The sequence below is a fragment of the Lagenorhynchus albirostris genome, chromosome 2 (genome assembly GCF_949774975.1).
Source record: "Lagenorhynchus albirostris chromosome 2, mLagAlb1.1, whole genome shotgun sequence".
Lineage (NCBI taxonomy): Eukaryota > Metazoa > Chordata > Mammalia > Artiodactyla > Delphinidae > Lagenorhynchus > Lagenorhynchus albirostris.
Window position 1 is genome coordinate 11,229,608 of NC_083096.1, and position 19,147 is coordinate 11,248,754.

General features: G+C 33.5%; 1 protein-coding gene across 2 annotated transcripts in view; it reads left to right on the top strand.

Moving 5' to 3' along the window:
- Window positions 1-19,147, top strand: part of BRINP3 (BMP/retinoic acid inducible neural specific 3) — a 394,075-nt gene that overhangs the window by 167,801 nt on the left and 207,127 nt on the right. The window contains exon 2 of one of the 2 annotated variants that reach the window (XM_060142033.1): window positions 5,989-6,179. The exons of the other annotated variant lie outside the window; for it this stretch is intronic. Within the exon in view, the coding sequence (XP_059998016.1) occupies window positions 5,989-6,179 (191 nt within the window). The remainder of the gene's footprint in view (window positions 1-5,988; window positions 6,180-19,147) is intronic. 2 annotated transcript variants of the gene reach the window in all.

Genomic DNA, 19,147 nt, shown 5'->3' on the forward strand with positions numbered 1-19,147 from the left:
GCTATAAGATAAAATTAAATCACTTTCAGTTATTTCATAGCCCTAAAAATTTAACATATTTTAAGAATTAAAAATATACATTAGTAGCCATAAACCAGACCATTCATTAAAAATTCTCAGTAACCCCACTCCAATCTTATATATTCAATAATATAGTCAAGAGGCTACAGCTACAATGAATTCTTGTTGCTTTACTGGGTTGGGCAATGTTTTGTTGCAATAATGCTAATTTGTCTTCTCCATTCTCCTCTGAATTTGGCGGCTCATTCAAAACACAATAGTCATTAATGATGCTTCTCAAAATCCTGCATGTAAACATTTCACAAATGTCATATTTGTGATTGTGCCTTTCTTCCATTTTTTTAAAATAGATTCATTCTTCTAAATTCCTAGCTTCACACCAAAATACCTCCCAAGCTTTAAGAGCCCTGCTACTGTTAAATTAAAAAAAAAAAAAAATTAGTGTATTAAGGGGCAGGAGGGTGAAAGAGAGTGGATTCTCTACCCTGCCAACTGCTCAGCATTTAGCTGCTTTTAAAAAACTGCCTTCAGAGCTACAGCTATTCAGGTCATTAGGAACATTTCCCTTGTTCTGGCCAAATGGAAAACAGCATCATTTGTGAGACGTGGAAGTGCTACAGAAAGAACGTTAAAAGAGCCAATTTTATGTATAACAGTTACACATAATAGAATTATGGGGGGATAGTATTGATTATTAATGGCATTTCTTAAGAACAGTATGACTTTACAGATTAGAAAGTTATTACTACTAAAGATTGGCAATTCAATTTATAATTCTTAGGCTGGATTTGTTCACAGATTAGTGCTTGGGTAATATATTTTGTTTTAATATTCTGTTGTGTCTGCAAGTGTTAATGAATATTGACAGAATTAAAATTGCAAGCCAACAAGTGTAGTATTGTGAAAAGTAATGTAATAAAAACTTTTAGGGCTTTACACAAACAACTTTATTTAGTGTTAAGTTAGCAGTTAAAGATAAGCCTTTTCAGCAAATGCGTCGTCTGATTTTATCAATATTTTTATGTTGCCTTTCCTTTGGTAGTGAGTCCAAAATATATAATATCAACAGTGGCAGATTCTGTATTTTTCAGGAACCAAGTATACATGTGTAATTTTAAAGAAATCATGGTAGTTAATATATTTCAAATATACTGAGTACATTTATGCATTCACACAGAATTTAAATACAAATAAGGAAGGTCAGTGGCAATGTGGCAATGATGTAACCGTTATTTAAATGGAATTTGTTGATGTCATTCTGGTTTTCCAACCTTTTTTATGAGATGTGTGGGGATAAAATTATAATATATATTGTTGTAGAAAAGTAAACATTACATGGACACGCATAAAAAATGATGCTTGCAAGTCAGAATTTTTAGCAGCAAACATATAACTCTAATCAACTAATGGAGGCTCCTTAGAGCCAAAAAAAACATTTTCAAAGCAATGTTCCAGCTGAACTGTTTACAGTCCATTTATGTGTTCCACAAACTAGTGGTGATTCTAAAGGGGCTGAGTTAAATTAAACAATGATGATTGTGCTGATTTCATTTAAAGACTTCCGAAGGTTATGATGAGAAGATATTTACATTCTGTGAAGGCTTCAGGTAGAAGGCAGCATTTAGTTAGATACAACAATGTTCTTATTTAATATAAACATAATGCATCTGGATAGACTCCATAGATGCCTTTGGGTAAAATGCTCTCATTATGATAATCATACCAGACAGCATGTTTTCAATTCAGCACTCCATTGCTTTGTTTTTCCAAAATTTAATGAGTGCGTGGTCTAGTTCCAACTGAAGTAGATCTATTCTTAAGGAAGGAAAAAAAAACTGTGCCCATATGTTTCTAATTTATGTACAACCATTAGTTCCTTTTTGCCTTCTCAAGTTACCCCACAGTCAAAATACTCTACATCAGCCATGGTATACTAGATGACTTTGCTAGAAAGCAAGGAAACCAACTACTAACTCTGTAATCTTGGTAGATTTACGTGGCAAGATCTCTTTTTAGTTCATGCTCTTGTTCATCCTAAGAAGCTGCAGGGGTAGTGGTTGAAGGATGGGAACTCGAATCATATTTGCTGATCAAAGTCCCAGGCTGAGGGTCCAGGCTAACCTACATGCTCACACTTTATTGGTCAAAGGAAGCTGCGTGGCCACACGGGTAAATGCAATCATACCTGTGCCCAGGTAAGAGACACAATATTTGTATTCATATCTATGTCCACAGCTCATAGTGTGGTACTTAACTGTCCAGAGATGATTTCCTTTACTTAAAGTGCTCTTATCATCACTTCTCAGGATGATTTCTGTACTAACTAGGCTTTCACCAAAATATATGGAGATTATAACTGTGATCATATATCATTACAATATAAACCAAATGTGAGTGGAAATGAGAGATCTCAGTTCTCAAACCAACATTTTTTTTCTACTCAAATTATACTTTTGGGATATACACAATAGAAAGTAAAATATTTTACTTCATTCTTTATATGAAAATATTAAAAAAAAAATAGGAGAAGAATTTTAGATGAAGCTCTGAAAATTAAGAAAACAATTTGCTATGGTTACTAACAATCCTGTTTTTTAAAATCCATTCATTCAGTTAGTTAGTTGATTGGTTGATTTAGTTATAGTCTTAGTTTGGTGATACTTCCGAAGAGTTTGTCCTTTACTTTTGGTGTTGCATGACAGAGAGGATAAATTAACCAGATGGGGTGGCAAAGTGTTTTGTCCCAATGAAATGTCAAAAGGTGAATTGAGACCATAAACTTAATTGAGGTTAACATACTGTGGTAATAAAAAGCACCTGATAGATGAAGAAAGCTCCCTGGAAGGTTGTCCATAGTCTTAGGCTCTTTATAGCCTTCTGAAGTGTGTGAATATAAGGGAAGAGAAAACATATTCGAAGTGAGTTAGATTAGCAACATTTATATCAAGGAATTGGGCAGAGGGGTTGTGCTCAATAAGCTACTGGCCTACTTGTATTTTTGCACATAAAAATATTGTAAAGCCATTGAATTGCAATTTATTCATTCATATTATACTTCACTTAGTATAATTTTGGAACCCTTGAGGTCAGAGGTTTTCTTCTATTCATCTATATTACTACCAAGATATCTGGTAATTATGACAATAAGTAGCAAACCATTAATAAATTTTCTTGTTAAATTAATGTTATAAGCTGATTTCAGAAAATGATGTAAATTTGTTCTAGCTCTTTCATATTACATCCATTCTTTGTCAAATTTAAGAGGAACAAACTAATTAAAGTTGCAAATATTTCAAGTCAGAATAGATCATGGGTTGGTACTGATTGCAGGTTGGTATTATATATTTACAAATTGTTAAAAAAATAAGGGAGGCTAGAATGGCACTCTCCCAATATGTAGTTACCCACAGCCATCTAGCAAGAAATACTCAGCAGTTTAGAGAGAGTTTGTATGGGTTGTAAAATACCACTATTGATAATCTTCTTGGTTACTTAAGTCCAATTATTTCACTTAGCAACTCACATTTTAAGTTATGAAAATATACATATGAGTTTATAAATTTGGTAATTTAAACCATTGAAAAAGATATACCACAACTTTAGGTTCAAGCTATGTTACTATCCCTTGATAAAATTATAAAGTTTTTTCAGCAAATAAAAAAGTAAATATTTGAGGGAAAAGTTTGGAAATTAATGAGCAGCTATTATTTAGATCATGGTTTAATAAACAACTTCTTAGAAGCATTGTATTACTATATACCTTATATTCACAAAATACTAAAACTTAAATATTTTATTTTAAATGCTCTCCTTCACAGTTTTGAATATGTATTTACATATGTATATTCTACATATATATCGAACACACACATGCACAAATACATTCAGGTAAATTTCTTACAAGATGAAAAGACAAAAAATTACTGATACCAATTAAGTTTGGAACAATAACAATGACATTCTTACTCTCTTCTGAGGAAATATGAAGTAATAAATCCAGTATAGTATCTCTAAAAGCCCAAAATTTACTGAAAAGAGAGCACTTTGAGTAAATTTTCAAAACAACACACCAAATTACCTAATCAGTAGTTTTCTTCAAAGTGTGTTCCCCAGAATAGCAGTACTGGCATTGCTTGTTGAAAATGCAAACTCTTGACCCCACCCGAGGCCTCATGTATCAGAAACTCTGGGGTGGAGTTTCCAGGTGATTCTGATAGGTGCTGACATTTGAGAACCATTGGTAGAATAATACTATTCAAAACTGTTTGGATCAGCTGATTTGCAGAGGTAATAGCGAGAGTTTCTCAGTGAAGGAAACACTAAGTTGACTTATTTTCAGGCCAAGGCCTTACCTAGATTCTTTAGTGAATCTTATCTTATAATTAACTTCCAAAAGACTGGATGGATTGTGTGGCTGCCAAATGTGTGTCACAGGAACAAGTTATTCATGGCAAGCGCCTCTATCAGGGGCATGGTTCTTGGTCCTGGAAGTATTTACTGTTTTTCCTTATTCTGTGTAAATCTATTTGGTGCTTCCCCACATCTAGCCTCTTTTATTTTACCTTTAGAGACTGAGTATCAAATACCACCTCTCCAGAGTTGCCCTCTCAGGTCACTTAAAATAAAATAGGGCCATCCTGTCCACAGCCCTACGGCCCATCACAGCAGTCTATTTGTGGTAGCTCTCAGCCCTTGTCACAATCTGGATGTTTTTAAAATTTAACTTAACATCTTTATTTTATTTATTTTTAAAACTTTCTCTAGAATGTGAACTCCATGCAGAGTCTGGTTCACAGATGTATCTATCATGCACCTTTTTGTGGTGCATTCCAGGAATTTTTTGGAGGCAAAAATATAAATAAGTATGGCAAGTATTTATACAATATTTAATCAACATTTTATTTGCTAAGTAGTAACAGTTAAATTACACACGTAGGAGTGTTTAAATCTAGTAGAGGGAAGTCTTCTCTATGGAAGGTATTTGAGATTTTATCAGACCACTCCTCAGAAAAAAAATCTGTATGGTGGATATCAGGCAATCCAGTTCACCATAGTTATTTTCTAAATTATTATTAGGTTGACTTTAACTTAATATAAGTGTATACATCTTTTATACATAAATTTTTTATAATCATATTTGCTACTTCTCTAATTTGACCATATCCACCTTACAAGTTATTTTGCATCTTGAGTAATTACTAATTAAGTTGAATTGGGGCTTCAAATTATGTTGTAAACAATAATTATTATAAAAAAACAGTTTTTCTTTGGATCATATTTTAAAAAATTCTTCTACAGTGCCTTAGTATTCTTGAGGTTTGACAAGTTCCCGCTCTAAAGTGAATAGAAAATTATCATTAATGATGAAAATAAATTTATTCTTTTTTCAATTTCCATTGGAAAATGGTAAAATATTACTTTAGTTTCCCTTTTAAAAAATAATTCTACATTAATATTCTATACATAATGAAATCTTTTGTTTGTTTGTTTGTGGTACGCGGGCCTCTCAGTGTTGTGGCCTCTCCCGTTGCGGAGCACAGGCTCCGGACGCGCAGGCTCAGCGGCCATGGCTCACGGGCCCAGCCGCTCCGCGGCATGTGGGATCTTCCCAGACCAGGGCACGAACCCGTGTCCCCTGCATCGGCAGGCGGACTCTCAACCACTGCGCCACCAGGGAAGCCCTGAAATCATTTTTATGAGTACATTTTTCCTTTGGAAAAAAAATCAGTGGAGTTTGTTGCTTTAAGTGGTTTATTTTTCCTCTCCATGACTTGGTTTCAGGATATTCACGCCAGCTACATAAATTCTAAATATTGCTTCTCCTACTTACTCATAGCACATGAAGTATTATTACAAACAAGAATCATTGTAATGTAGTGACCCCAACGAAACTATCAAGTGAACTTTTCAAATGAAAACATTCAGATAGATTATGTATTTACGAATAAAAATAAATTTGCTTTTCAGGGAGTTTGGCCGCTGGAAAGTAAATAACCTTGCAGTTGAGAGAAGAAATTTCCTTGGCTCCCCTCTGCCTCTTGCCCCTGAATTCTTCCGCAACATAAGACTTTTGGGACGTCGACCTACCCTTCAGCAAATCACAGAAAACCTTATCAAGAAATATGGGACACATTTCTTGCTATCTGCTACTCTGGGAGGTACGACTCTTTGAAAATATTTGTGCCTGTGTGTGCTTGTGCATAAAACTGTATAAGTCAAGGAAAAGTGTTGATTCATCCAAATCACTGCAGTTTGAATAATCCTAAATTTCATTCATTAACTTTTAATCAAAACATTTATTGAGCTATTACTAAATATCTTGTATGGTGATCACAGTGATGAGGTAGAGGATTTTCACTTAGTTTCTGCCTGAAAGCAATTTACAAACTAATAGCCTCTGTTAAATATAGGCATAGTTATTACACTCTATAATGCAAGGTGATGAGCCGAATTTTGTTTAAAAATTGAATAATAAGCAATCAAGTCACAGCTGGGACTTCAGGTTACAGAGAGCAGGAAAGGTCCCAAAGTAAATGTTGAAATTCTAAAATTACATTTTTTAGAGCTATTTTAACATTTCTGATTGTAGTTGATATATGATGTGAAGGGAGTAATAAATAAATATCAATGAAGATGCACGATATGAAAGTAGAGATTAATAATGTCACCCTCCTCAATGTGATGTAATACCATTAAATGTGTGTTTTATCATGGTCATGTATAATTCAGTATTTTGAATACACTTAAATGATTTGGGGGGAGATAGTGTGTAATAGGAAGAAAATGACATTTTTCTAAAACTTATAAATACCCCAGAATTCTGTATATTTAATTTTGTGTAGGACTTTAAATAATGTCCAAACATCCCGTTTTAAATAGATCTTACTTTTTCCTATAATAGGAGCAGTGGACAAAATTGGATAGGAATCACCATGAAAACAGTGATTCCCTGCTCCCTTGTCAGTTTCTAAGTTAAGTTTACTGAAGCCGGGCAGGCTAGTTCACACCAATGGTGAGGTAGTGTGAAAATGCTCTTCATTTTCCCAGTCTTAGAGGATGTGTCTTTTTTCCATTTACCTGCCAGTCCAGTCTGTCACCAAGTCACGTCAGTTTATTCCTCTAGAATATATCCCGTATCCAACTCTTTCCTGACTTCCACCGCAGTGTCCCTATACCAAGTCACCACCATGTTTCTCTTAGAATATTCCTAAGGTCCATCCTTCACACAGATCTTTTAAACTTGAGTTGGGTCAAATCATTTTCTGTTTTAATTAAAACCTACAGTTAGCCAGTTGAAATGAAATCCAGATGTCTTTCTGTGGTTTCTTAAGGTACCACATGAATGCTCTGCCATTGGCTTTCATCTCAGACCTCATCTGTTCTCTCTCCTGATCATGCTCTATGTTTCAGCCACAAGGAAACTTCATATTTTTCTGCTCAAATGTTACTTTCTCAGAGAGACCTTTTCTAATCATCCTACCAGCAACAGTGCCCATAGACAACCAATATTCTCTACTACTTCATGATCTCACTCTGCATTCTTCATAGTCTTTATTATTATGGTGAAATTTTTTATTTTCTTGAAAACAGGAATCTTGCCTATATTTGTTACCAATTTACTCACGTAGTTATTGTGGATGGAAAATGTCTCCTGCCATATCAGTAAACAAAGCATGTTGCGGCCATCAGGCCAACAGCCACTGCAGCTGCCTCCAACTGTGCACCCTGAGGGGACTCAGGATGGAGAAAAGCAGGATAGTGGCCCTAGATAGTTAAGGTGCATATCAGAGGAATGATTTCAGTGAGCCCAGACTCTTGCATCTTCCCATAAATAGAAAAGCACTAAATTCATTAACTTGAGATGTCCGGTTTTCTTTAATTAACAGCAATCTTTTGATGTTCCACTACCTGCTTTTATTGCAAAACTCCTATATATCCTGGCTCATCCCTTACTTCTTTGGAGCCATCCCTCAGAGCTCTCTGAGATGCTGTGTTTCGGGCTGAAGTCTTCCATTTTGTCCACCAAATAAAACTTAATTCTCAACTTTTAGGTTGTGAATTTTTTTCAGTCAACGTTATAGTAGTGCTTGGCACACAATAGGTTCTCATTACATACTTGTTAAATGAAAATAAGTGAAACTACACTTTGCTAGGAGGCTGAGGCTGCCCAGTCCACTAGATAAACATCAAAACTCTGAAATGGACAGAGGATAATTGAGATCTAATTCAGGAAGAAGACTGAATGAGAAAGAAAATCCATGGATCCAAAAAAGGTCAGTTAAACAAATAGATGCAGAATTGGAGAGAATCAGGATGAAAGGGAGAGCCGGAGAGCCAGGCATGGAGAGGGTGGAGAAAGAGAGATCCCTGGATAAGCCAAAGAAACAAGTCTGCCATGTAACCCTAAGGAATTAAAGGCAGAAGATGTAGGGGGTTCAAGAGGACAGGAAAGGTTACCTGTGAATATGCACTCTCTCTCCATTGCTTTCCTCCATAAATGAATAATACTAAAATAATGAGATAAAGAGATCAGACAAGCCTGGTGTTGAATCCTGGTTCCTTTTTTTTTTTTTTTTTTAACCAATTGTGAGACTTTAAAAACTGTTAAGTAACTTCACTGATTTTTAGGGGTTTTTTTTAGTTGAAAGGAGGAGAGTAACACCTGTGTGACAAGGCCATGGGAAGATTAGTGTAAGTGTAGGAAAATGTCCTTGGCATAAACATGCCATGAATTAATGTTATTGCTATTGTTACTACAGCAGTATGGATAGCAAAACAATGACAAAATATTCCCATAATTGTGAAAACTGATTCTTTGAAAGCTGTGTCTATTTGGCTTAGTATTGACAATGATTATTAATGTAATAAAATCAGAAGTAAAAGTGAAAATTAAATTATTTCTATAACATCTCCTTTTAAAAAGTTCAGTGGTCTTGAAACACATCCTAGGTTTCGTTACCATTGTATCAACAATACAGAGTTCCCAGAAGAATTTCAGAGCATGAAATGTATTCTTCAAACAAGAAAGGAAGGAAGGGACAAGGGGGAAGGCAGAAGAGATCAAAAGTACAGATGATTCTCAAGGACATTTTTGTTCCTTAGTAGCAAAATTACGGTGACATTTTGATTTATTTCATTGTTTCCGCATTATGAATGCCACACTGTTGTCTTAAAATAGTTTTTGTTTTGCATGTTTTTTGTTTGTTTTTATAAAGGGGGTTTATAAAAACCTTTGTGGTAAATCACTTCTTTGGGTTGATTAATAATGACAATACGCTTTCTCAAAATTGCTTTACTTCAGTTATTTAAAAGTCTAGTTCAAGCAATTTCTTCAATGGTGGGGAGGGGGAAAGAATAGAATTGCCACTCTCACTTGCCTTCTAATCTCTGACGATTCTTTGGATTTAGTGTTCCTGGTATTTTCTATTGGAATTCTCTTTTTGTCTTTAAATGTTACTTATATTTTCCTTCAGGAATCTCTCTGTTGGGTGATGTTAATAATTTAGCTAAAATGCATGAAATTAGTTAAGTAGCTTAAGGATATAAACTGTTTGCAATTAAAATATATACTAGGTTGATTTCAGGCAATTTTTAAATTATTGCTGTTGTAACTACACTGTCTTTTTTGTTGCTCTAAGTGTATTTTAATTTCATATGTTTTACCTGACTGAACATGAAATTGTATTACTCTATTTCTTAAAAAATTGAGATTGGTGGTATTTAACTTGAGCAAATTCTCTTTCTCTCTCCTTAATTGACCCAGATTGAGGAACAACTCTAATATTAACACACTGAGGATGTCATGTATAGAAGCAAATATTTTTAACAAAAAGCCAGTTTTAAAAAAATTATTTTCTTATTTTTTATTTTTAATTGAAATATAGTTGATTTACAATGTTGTGTTAATTTCTGCTTTACAGTAAAGTGATTCAGTTATACATATATATATACATTTTTATACTCTTTTCCATTACGGTTTATCACAGAATATTGAATATAGTTCCCTGTGCTATGCAGTAGGACCTTGCTGTTTATCCAGTCTATACATACTACTTTGCATCTGAAAAAGCCAGTTATTTTATAAGTAGATGCCTCCTAAGTAACTAGATCTTCAACTAAATTTAAACATTTTTCAAAACAAGTTGAGTGCAAAATACTCTCTACCAGCATTAAAGCAGTGAAAAGGAAATAAATGAAAAATGTCTTTTTTTCCCAAGAGTTATTTAGTACATCATATTATTGACTTAGACATAAAACTTGGGATAGCGTATTTGAAGCCTTTAATGGGATATTTTATGATAGATAAAGCCAGTGATTGAATTATCTTCCTATAGGGAAAAATAATTCATAAAAAACCTTCTTCAATATATATCACTTTCCCTATTTGTTTCATCTTATAGCTTCCAGACTATTTATCAATATAGTAATTTAGCTTGCTTCTATTTGGGATAATGATATCTAAACTCCATCACTGTTTAAAATCTAAAATAAGCTACTCAATTTAAAGAATCAATCTTGAAATAGATTGCACTCCTGGGATATATTGATTTCTAGCTATGGAATATATTTCATGACTGTTTTTGTAATATATTTCATTATAATACAATATATGACAAACACTGAAATAAAAGTGTATCTTTTATTTCAGTGAATATAGAAATACAAAAAAATAATAAGTGAATGAAAACAAAGACCTTAAAATTGTTGGGCTTACTGAGCAGACAGAGGGTGTTTGCTAAAAGTACCAGATCAGGATTTTAGATCCATAGTAAAGGACAAAGGACTAAGGAAGATGAAAACCAAAAATTCATTTAAAAATTTATAAAAATGTTATAGCAAAATATTTATAGTAATTTTAAATGTGACCTCATCTTCACCTCCAGAATTACACAGACTTGTCTAATTAGTCCATAGGCCAAGCCCTCAGCCACTCACCGTCACATGAGAATGTGAACAACCTCCTGGGTGAGACTTGGCTCTCTAAAGCTTAAGGCAGTGAGAAGCTGACGGAAACAGGTGCTCTGCTCTCCGGACAGCACATCCTAAAGAGGAAGAAGAGCAAAAGGCTGGGTTTCTCATGCCAGTCCCTTCCCGACACCTAGCTTGTCTGTCAGCTCACTACACCTCTGTGGGTGGAGTCAGGAATGTGGACACAGTGAGGACTTTGGAGGCAAAATAGCTTCCCTCCAAAGTACTCTTTTCCTGATAGAGATTTTTTTTTTATTGGACCAAAATTCATTCTAGGAGCTACTGGATAATGTATTAAGATTTGTTCATTTACAACTTTAAAGAATATTTTTCATTCTCAGCAACATAAAAACAGTTCCATTTTTACCACTGGTTTTGAATGCATAGTTTTAAAGGCCATAATTAAATTTTTAGCAGAAAGAGTTATAATTGTTTTTTTCACATGCAAGTTTGTTTTTGAAATTTTTTTCTGAAAGTGCTTCTTCTGAACATGTATCTGCGGTTACCATATTGCTCAACTTAAGTATTTTGTCAGGTATTTAATTTTGTTAAATATAGAAAGTATTTTCTTCATTGTTGGAGTGAAAAAAATGCCTGATTGTGGTCCAGAGTAAAATTAACTTACTTAGGGCAATTATTTAAAATAACAAGTATTACCTCAGTAACTACATAGTATATAACTACATAGTATATAACTAACTATGCCTGCAAGGTAGTTTATTTAGTTTTATGATACATATTTTTTGTGTGTATATCTCTCAAAGAAAAAACAGAGGTAAGCTGGGGTATGATAGAAAATTAGTTAGTTTTTTCCCCTATATTCTAGCATCCCTGTAAGTATAGGACTCCAAATATCCTTATTTAATTTCAGAAATACTCAATTCTCACTTTTTACTATGTGAATTACATTCTGTATAAAGTATTCACAGTTAGTTTTTAATTCTATGTCATGTACCATCTTCTTTCAAAATAGATTAACAGCTGTCTTTCTCATTTTCACTTTGTCTCTTCTTAGGAGGTACAAATCCTTTTATTTTAGTTTATCTGTAATGTAATTTAAAGAAGTTAATCTGCCAAGATATGTATATATAATTTCTTAATTAAATATAAATAATTGAAGATACATGGAATGTATGCATTCCATTAGAATACATATTCTGTTGAAGAAAAAGAACTGAAAGGAAGAAAAGAACAATTTTCTGAAGCTTTATATTCCAGGGAATTATTAAAATAATGGTACTGCCATTACTGGTATTAAACCGAATATTTACTCATACTACTTAAGATTAATTATATCAGTTCATCTCTCTGTCTCTGTCCTTTCTCTCTTTCACTCTCTCATCGCTATCCCTATCTCTCATGTTTATCTGGTAAATAAAATGAAAACTTTGAAATTAAAATAATATTGTTAATTCACTTTTTATGGTTTATAAGGCAGCTGCTACTAAAGTGATTTGAGCCCATTTATAAAAATAATAAGATAACAAAGAAGATGAAATTAAAATTGCTATGTCAGTTGATCTTAATAATAGCGTTCTTGGCAACTAAGTCAAAAGATAAATGCTAAATTTTAGAATTTTGTAAATATGATTATGTACTTTCTTGTTCTTTGTAGCACTTTAATAGGACAGATAAATCACCTGTCCATTTATTTGACACACATGTACTGAGTTACCTATAAAAGTGCAAAGATTCACCACCTTCCTTAAAGGAACACACAGGTCACTGATAAAGACAGACATTTAAATTGGTAATAAATTTTACTGTGGTTTAGAGCCTCGTTACTTGAGTGTGGTCCATGATCCAACAGCATCAACATCACCTTGTAGCTTGTTAGAAATGCAGAATCTCAGATTCCATCCCTGATTAATGAATCAGAAACATGTTAACAAGATCTCCAGGTGATTTACATGCACATTAAGTTTGAACAGCACTATTTAGAGTATCTATATAAATTTAGAGAGCACTCAACTGTTCCAGAAATCTCGCTTCTGAGAATTAATTTTACCAAAATAATAGCAAGAGTCTGTAATTTTACATAACAAAATGTTCATTATAGCATTGTTTATAAGCAGCTCCAAAATAGAAGTACCTTAATTGTATTTCATTCAGGATGTATTCTGTTCCCTCTATCCTTGAACTGGAAATGTATTTCCAGTTACTCTTCTTTCATGTCATCGTTTTATAGAGACTATTGTATCTGGGCAATTTCATTTAGAAATTTTTCAGACTTTTTAGGGGGGATAACTGTTAATAGTCATAAGATCAGTTGTTTTCTTTTGGAATGTTTTGCAAAACATATTATGTTTCTTTGTCAAAGCTGTAGAAGGCTAGCTATTTCCTTCCAAAAATATCTTGCAGATGCCAATTGGTGTTAAGCCAACATGTCTGTTTTTTACTGTCTTTATATATTTGCCTCTGCTCCTTGTTAGAAGCCTATTTTTCTAGAATTTTTTCCCTTCTATATGTTTCTAAAACACCATTTTTTTCTACAACACTACATTAGTGGAAAGATACATGTCAGGATGTATACCTTTTAACACATTAAGCTAGGGAAGGATGATCATTAGTAGTGAGAGTAAAGTAAAACACTGTGAAAAGTGAAATAAAATTTCAAAGGGACAGTGATACTTAAAATATAGTAAAACTTAGGGAATTTTTTAAGGAATAAAAAACACAATGAATAATATGATCTGTTATTACTAACAATAGGATAACATTTTTTAACTAAAACGATACCTCAAAAGTAAAACTACAAACAATTACATTTAAGCTATATTTGCACTGGTTATTCCTGTGCAAAGAATTTCTACTCAAATAGCAGTTTTTGATAAGTAAAACTCACACAAAAGCAAAATAGACATTCACAATAAGATTTTCAGGTATAAGGAAGTTGAATGACCAGAAAGATATTTGCCATAAATGTACCTTTTTTTCCCTGGGTAGAACGGTACACATTACAGGTCAGGATACTAGTCCAAGGACAGTAGCAATGATAAAATAAAATAAAATACAGCCAACATCCAAGAGTTAGTTTCATTGCAGTTAAAAAAGAAATAACCTCGAATCTCAGTGCATTACAACTATAATGGTTGTGTCTCCCTAATATTACATATTTTGACTGTGGATCCCCTGCGATTCTGCTCCGAGTGTTGTTGGCTCATTCTGGGAATAAAGATGAGGAAGGCCCTCTTCGGAACATGCTGTCCTCCTGGCAGAGGGCAAAAGCAAAAAAATGAGTATAACTTTCTGATGCCTCTCAAAACCTGTACTGAATCATGACATAGCTGGTTCGTATGTATTCACTGATCTAAACATTTTTATTTTCAATACCAGGTTAAAGGGCATCACTTGTTCTTTACAATGGAGTATAAATACATGTATGCATGTTTACATCCATGATAGAATTAAAATTGCAAAGAATAATCTGTGGCATCTTCTTGATTTATCCCTAGGATTCTTTTACTCATTCTCTTATCCATTGCTTTTTGTTCTAACATTTTGAAAGTATTACCTCTGTCTCCAATAACTATATACATGAGAATGCCAGTTGAGAAAATTCAAGTGGAGAGATAATTGTATGAAAGTTCTTTCATTTCTGTTTGTCATGGACACAACATCAATTACCTGAAAACCAGGACAGAAAAATACATAATTGTGAGGTCCACAACATATCAAATATACCTACTCTTACCCTATGAACTAATCATAGGATAACATTAAAGTCATGATTTTTTTTTGTTTTATTGTCCTCTGTTTCTCATTCTCTATGAAAGCATCCTTCAATATGTGCTTTTAATGTCCATAAACTACCACAGCGTTTTAGTTGTAAAAGGCACAGCTGCATGATTTCTGTGTGAAATAATCACATCTTTTTATCTCTACAATCATTAATCCTTTTCACTTTCTAACAGACTCAGAATGTTGAATCACTTCAAAATCACATTTAGTTTTTACAAAATGGGTGGATGTCCTTTGGCACTCATGTCATGCTTATGAGCTACAGCTGGTTTAAAAAATGTGAATGAAAATGACATTTGAACACAAATTTTTAGTTGAATAATATATCTCAGTTTTCAAATCTGAATATTTTTATATTGAGATTTGCAATTAAAGTTGAGAATGCATTCTTCTTTCTTAAGACGACTATGAAAGTCTCAAAGAAGGTAAAGACCATGAATATCATCACAAAAGCATGGTAGTTGTGTATAATTTGAAAAACAGATCTCTTGGAGGAAAGAAATAGCCTTATTTTCCATTTAGACTGAATGGCCTTGTCAAAATATCTTAGATATTTAACAATCCATGATTTACAAAACTTGGAATGTGGCATAAGCTAGCCAGCTTACATCACCTAGTTGTCTGGTCTGTTGTAAGTAAGGGTTTAAAACAAAGCATTCATAAAAGAACAATTATGATAATTTAAACTGCAGATTTAAACTGCCTCACATGCTTGACTGCAGTGAAAGCTTTTGCATACATGGAATAATGTTCCATTGTGGAGAACAACCACAAGCAGTTTATGAATGGCTTCTCTTTATCTGCTTATTGGAAGGATAACCAACTACTATCTTTAGTAATCCTATACATCCTGATTAAAAGTTCCACTAGAAAACAATTTTGACTAAGATCAGGTTTCTGTGGTGAAATTTAATATCTATGAAATTCTAACTTATGAAAATTTAAAAGCTCATCATTTCCTGTTAGGCCCTAATAAAAAAGGAAAGAAGAGGAAATCAACATTTATTGTACACAGCAAACGTGTTGTGCCAGACTCTAAAGAGGAAATGTATTGTTTAATCTTCTCTAACAGTTGAGAGTGGGACATTGCCTCTGTTTTAGAGATGGGAATGCTAAGGTTATGTGTGACTTTAACAAAGTCCTACAACCAACTGGTAGTGGGACTGTGGGCTATGAGGATAAGCCCTCACATACACCTGACTCCAAAACTCATGCTTTCCTTTACCTCAATATATCATTAAATTTTATCAAATTAAAAAATAAACAGCAAAATTAATAATAAAAGTATATTAAAATTTACAACGAAGTTTTTCCATTTGATTTTCCCTGTTGTCTGTAACATATATTTATTCTCAGCATAGAATGCTAAAGACACATTTACCTGTACCTTACAAGCAAATGTGAACTCTGTGAAAAACAAAAGAAATATTTCAAAAATCTCCAGTAGATAGAGAATGAAAACTTCAAATATTCCTGATGATCTTCACGGGCCATCATTTTCCTACCTTCATCTTTGATTGCTGAAACATATATTAATGTTTGTCTTCTCCTTCATATTCTTATAATTAGAAACACTCTGAAATAGTTAATCCCTAGCTCTTATTTTGTGTCATTTTCCAGTTGTATCATGAGACAATCTAACATTTGTAAAATATTCTTAAATCAAATTAGTTTGAATTTGCTTTTTATTTTTTTTATCCCTTACCCTTATACCACTCCTCCCTTTTCCCTCTCCCCTCTGGTAACCACTAGCTTGTTCTCTTTATCTGTGAGTTTGCTTCCTTTTTGTATTGTTCACTAGTTTGTTGTAGTTTTTAGATTGCACATATAGGTGATATTATAAAGTATTTATCTTTCTCTGTCTGACTTATTTCACTTAGCATAATAACCTCCAAGTTTATCCATGTGGCTGCAAATGGCAAAATTTCCTTCATTTTATGGCTGAGTAGAATTCCATTGTGTATATATATATATCACATCTTCTTTATCCATTCATCTGTTGATGGACACTTAGGTTGCTTCCATATATTTGTAATTGTAAATAATGCTGCTATGAACATTGGGGTGCATGTATCTTTTCCAGTTAGTGTTTTTGGATTTTTTGGATATATACCCAGGAGGGGAATTTTGCTGGGTCATACAGTAATTCTATTTTTAGTTTTTTGAGAAGCCTATTTTCCACAGTGGCTGCACCAGTTTACATTCCCACCATGAGGGTATGAGAGTTCCCTTTTCTCCATATCCTCATTGATATTTGTTATTTGTGTTCTTTTTGATGATAGCCATTCTTGCAGGTGTGAGGTAATATCTCATGGTGGATTTGATTTGCATTTCCCTGATTACTAGTGATGTTGAGCATCTTCTCATGTGCTTGTTGGCCATCTGCATGTGCTCTTTGGAAAAATGTCCATTCGGGCCTTTTGTCCATTTTTTAATCCAGTTGTTTGTTTTTTTGATCTTGAGTTGTATGAACTGTTTATATATTTTGGATAATAGCCCTTTATTTGTCATATAATTTGCAAATATTTTCTCCCATTTAGTAGTTTGTCTTTTTGTTTTGTCAGTGCTTTCCTTTGCAGTGCAAAAACTTTTAAATTTAAGTAGGCCTCATTTGTTTATTTTTGCTTTTATTTCCTTTGCTTTAAGAGACAGATCCATAAAAAATGTTGCTACAATTTATGTCAAAGAGTATTCTGCCTATGTTTTCCTCTAGGAATTTTATGGTTTCCAGTGTTGCATTTAGGTCTTTAATCCATTTTGAGTTTATTTTTGTATACAGGATAAGAAAGTCTTCTAATTTCATTCTTTTACATGCAGCTGTCTAGTTTTCCCAGTACCACTTATCGAAGACACTGTCTTTTCTCCATTGTGTATTCTTGCTTCCTTTGTCATAGATTAATTGACCATAAGTGAGTGGGTTTATTTATGGGCTCTCTATACTCTTCCATTGATCTGTGTGTCTTTTTTTATGCCAGTAACATAATGTTTTGATTACTGTACTTTTGTAGTGTAGTCTGAAGTTAGGGAGTGTGATTACTCCAGCTCTGTTCATCTTTCTCAAGATTGTTTTGCTATTTGGGTCTTCTCTGTTTCTATACAAATTTTAAAATTAGTTCTACTTCTGTGAAAAGTGCCCTTGGTATTATAATAGGGATTGCATTGAATCTGTAAATGGCCTTGGGTAGTATGGTCATTTTTGCAGTATTAATTTTTCCAATCTATGAACATAGTATATCTTTTCATCTGTTTGTGTCATCTTCAGTTTCTTTCACCAGTGTCATAGTTTTCCAAGTAAAGATCTTTTACCTCCTCAGGTAGGTTTATTCTTAGGTATTGTGTTCTTTTTGATGTGATGGTAAATGGGATTGTTTTCTTAATTTCCCTTTCTGATAGTTCATTGTTAGTTTATAGAAGTGCAACAGATTTCTGTATCCTGAAACTTTCCTGAATTCATTGATGAGCTCTAGCAGTTTTCTGGTAGCTTCTTTAGGATTTTCTATGTATAGTGTCCTGTCATTGGCAAACAGTGACAGTTTTACTTCTTCCTTTCAAATTTGGATTCCTTTTACGCCTTTTTGTTGTCTGATTGCTGTGGCTAGAACTTCCAATACTGTGTTATATAAAAGGGTCAGGAGTGGGTATCCTTGTCTTGTTCCTGATATTAGAGGAAATGCTTTCATCTTTTTGCCATTGAATATGATGTTTGCTGTGGGTTTGTCATGTATGGCCTTTATTATGTTGAGGTATGTTCCCTCTATACCCATTTTCTGGAGAGTTTTTATCATGAATGGATGTTGAATTTTGTCAAAAGCTTTTTCTGCATCTATTGAGGTGATCATATTATTTTTTATTCTTCACTTTGTTAATGTGTTATATCACATTGATTGATATGGGGATATTGAAAAATCCTTGCACCCCTGGGATAAATGTCCCTTGATCATGGTTTATGACCCTTTTAATGTATTGTTGGATTCAGTTTGCTAGTATTTTGTTGAAGATTTTTGCATCTATGTTCATCAGAGATATTGGCCTGTAATTTTCTTTTTTGTGTGTGTGATATTGTTGCCCAGTTTTGGTATCAGGATGACAATGGCCTCATAGAATGAGTTCAGAAGTATTCTTTCCTCTGCAGTTTTTTGGAGTAGTTTCAGAAGGATAGGTCTTAACTCTTCTCTAAATGTTTGATAGAATTCACCTGTGAAGTCATCTGGCCCCGGACTTTTGTTTTTGGGATGTTTTAATTTCAGTACTGGTAATTGGTCTGTTCTTATTTTCTATTTCTTCCGGTTCAGTACTGATTCAATTTCAGTACTGGTAATTGGTCTGTTCTTATTTTCTATTTCTTCCTGGTTCAGTCTTGAGAGATTGTACCTTTCTAAGAATTTGTCCATTTCTTGTGGGTCGTCCATTTAATTGG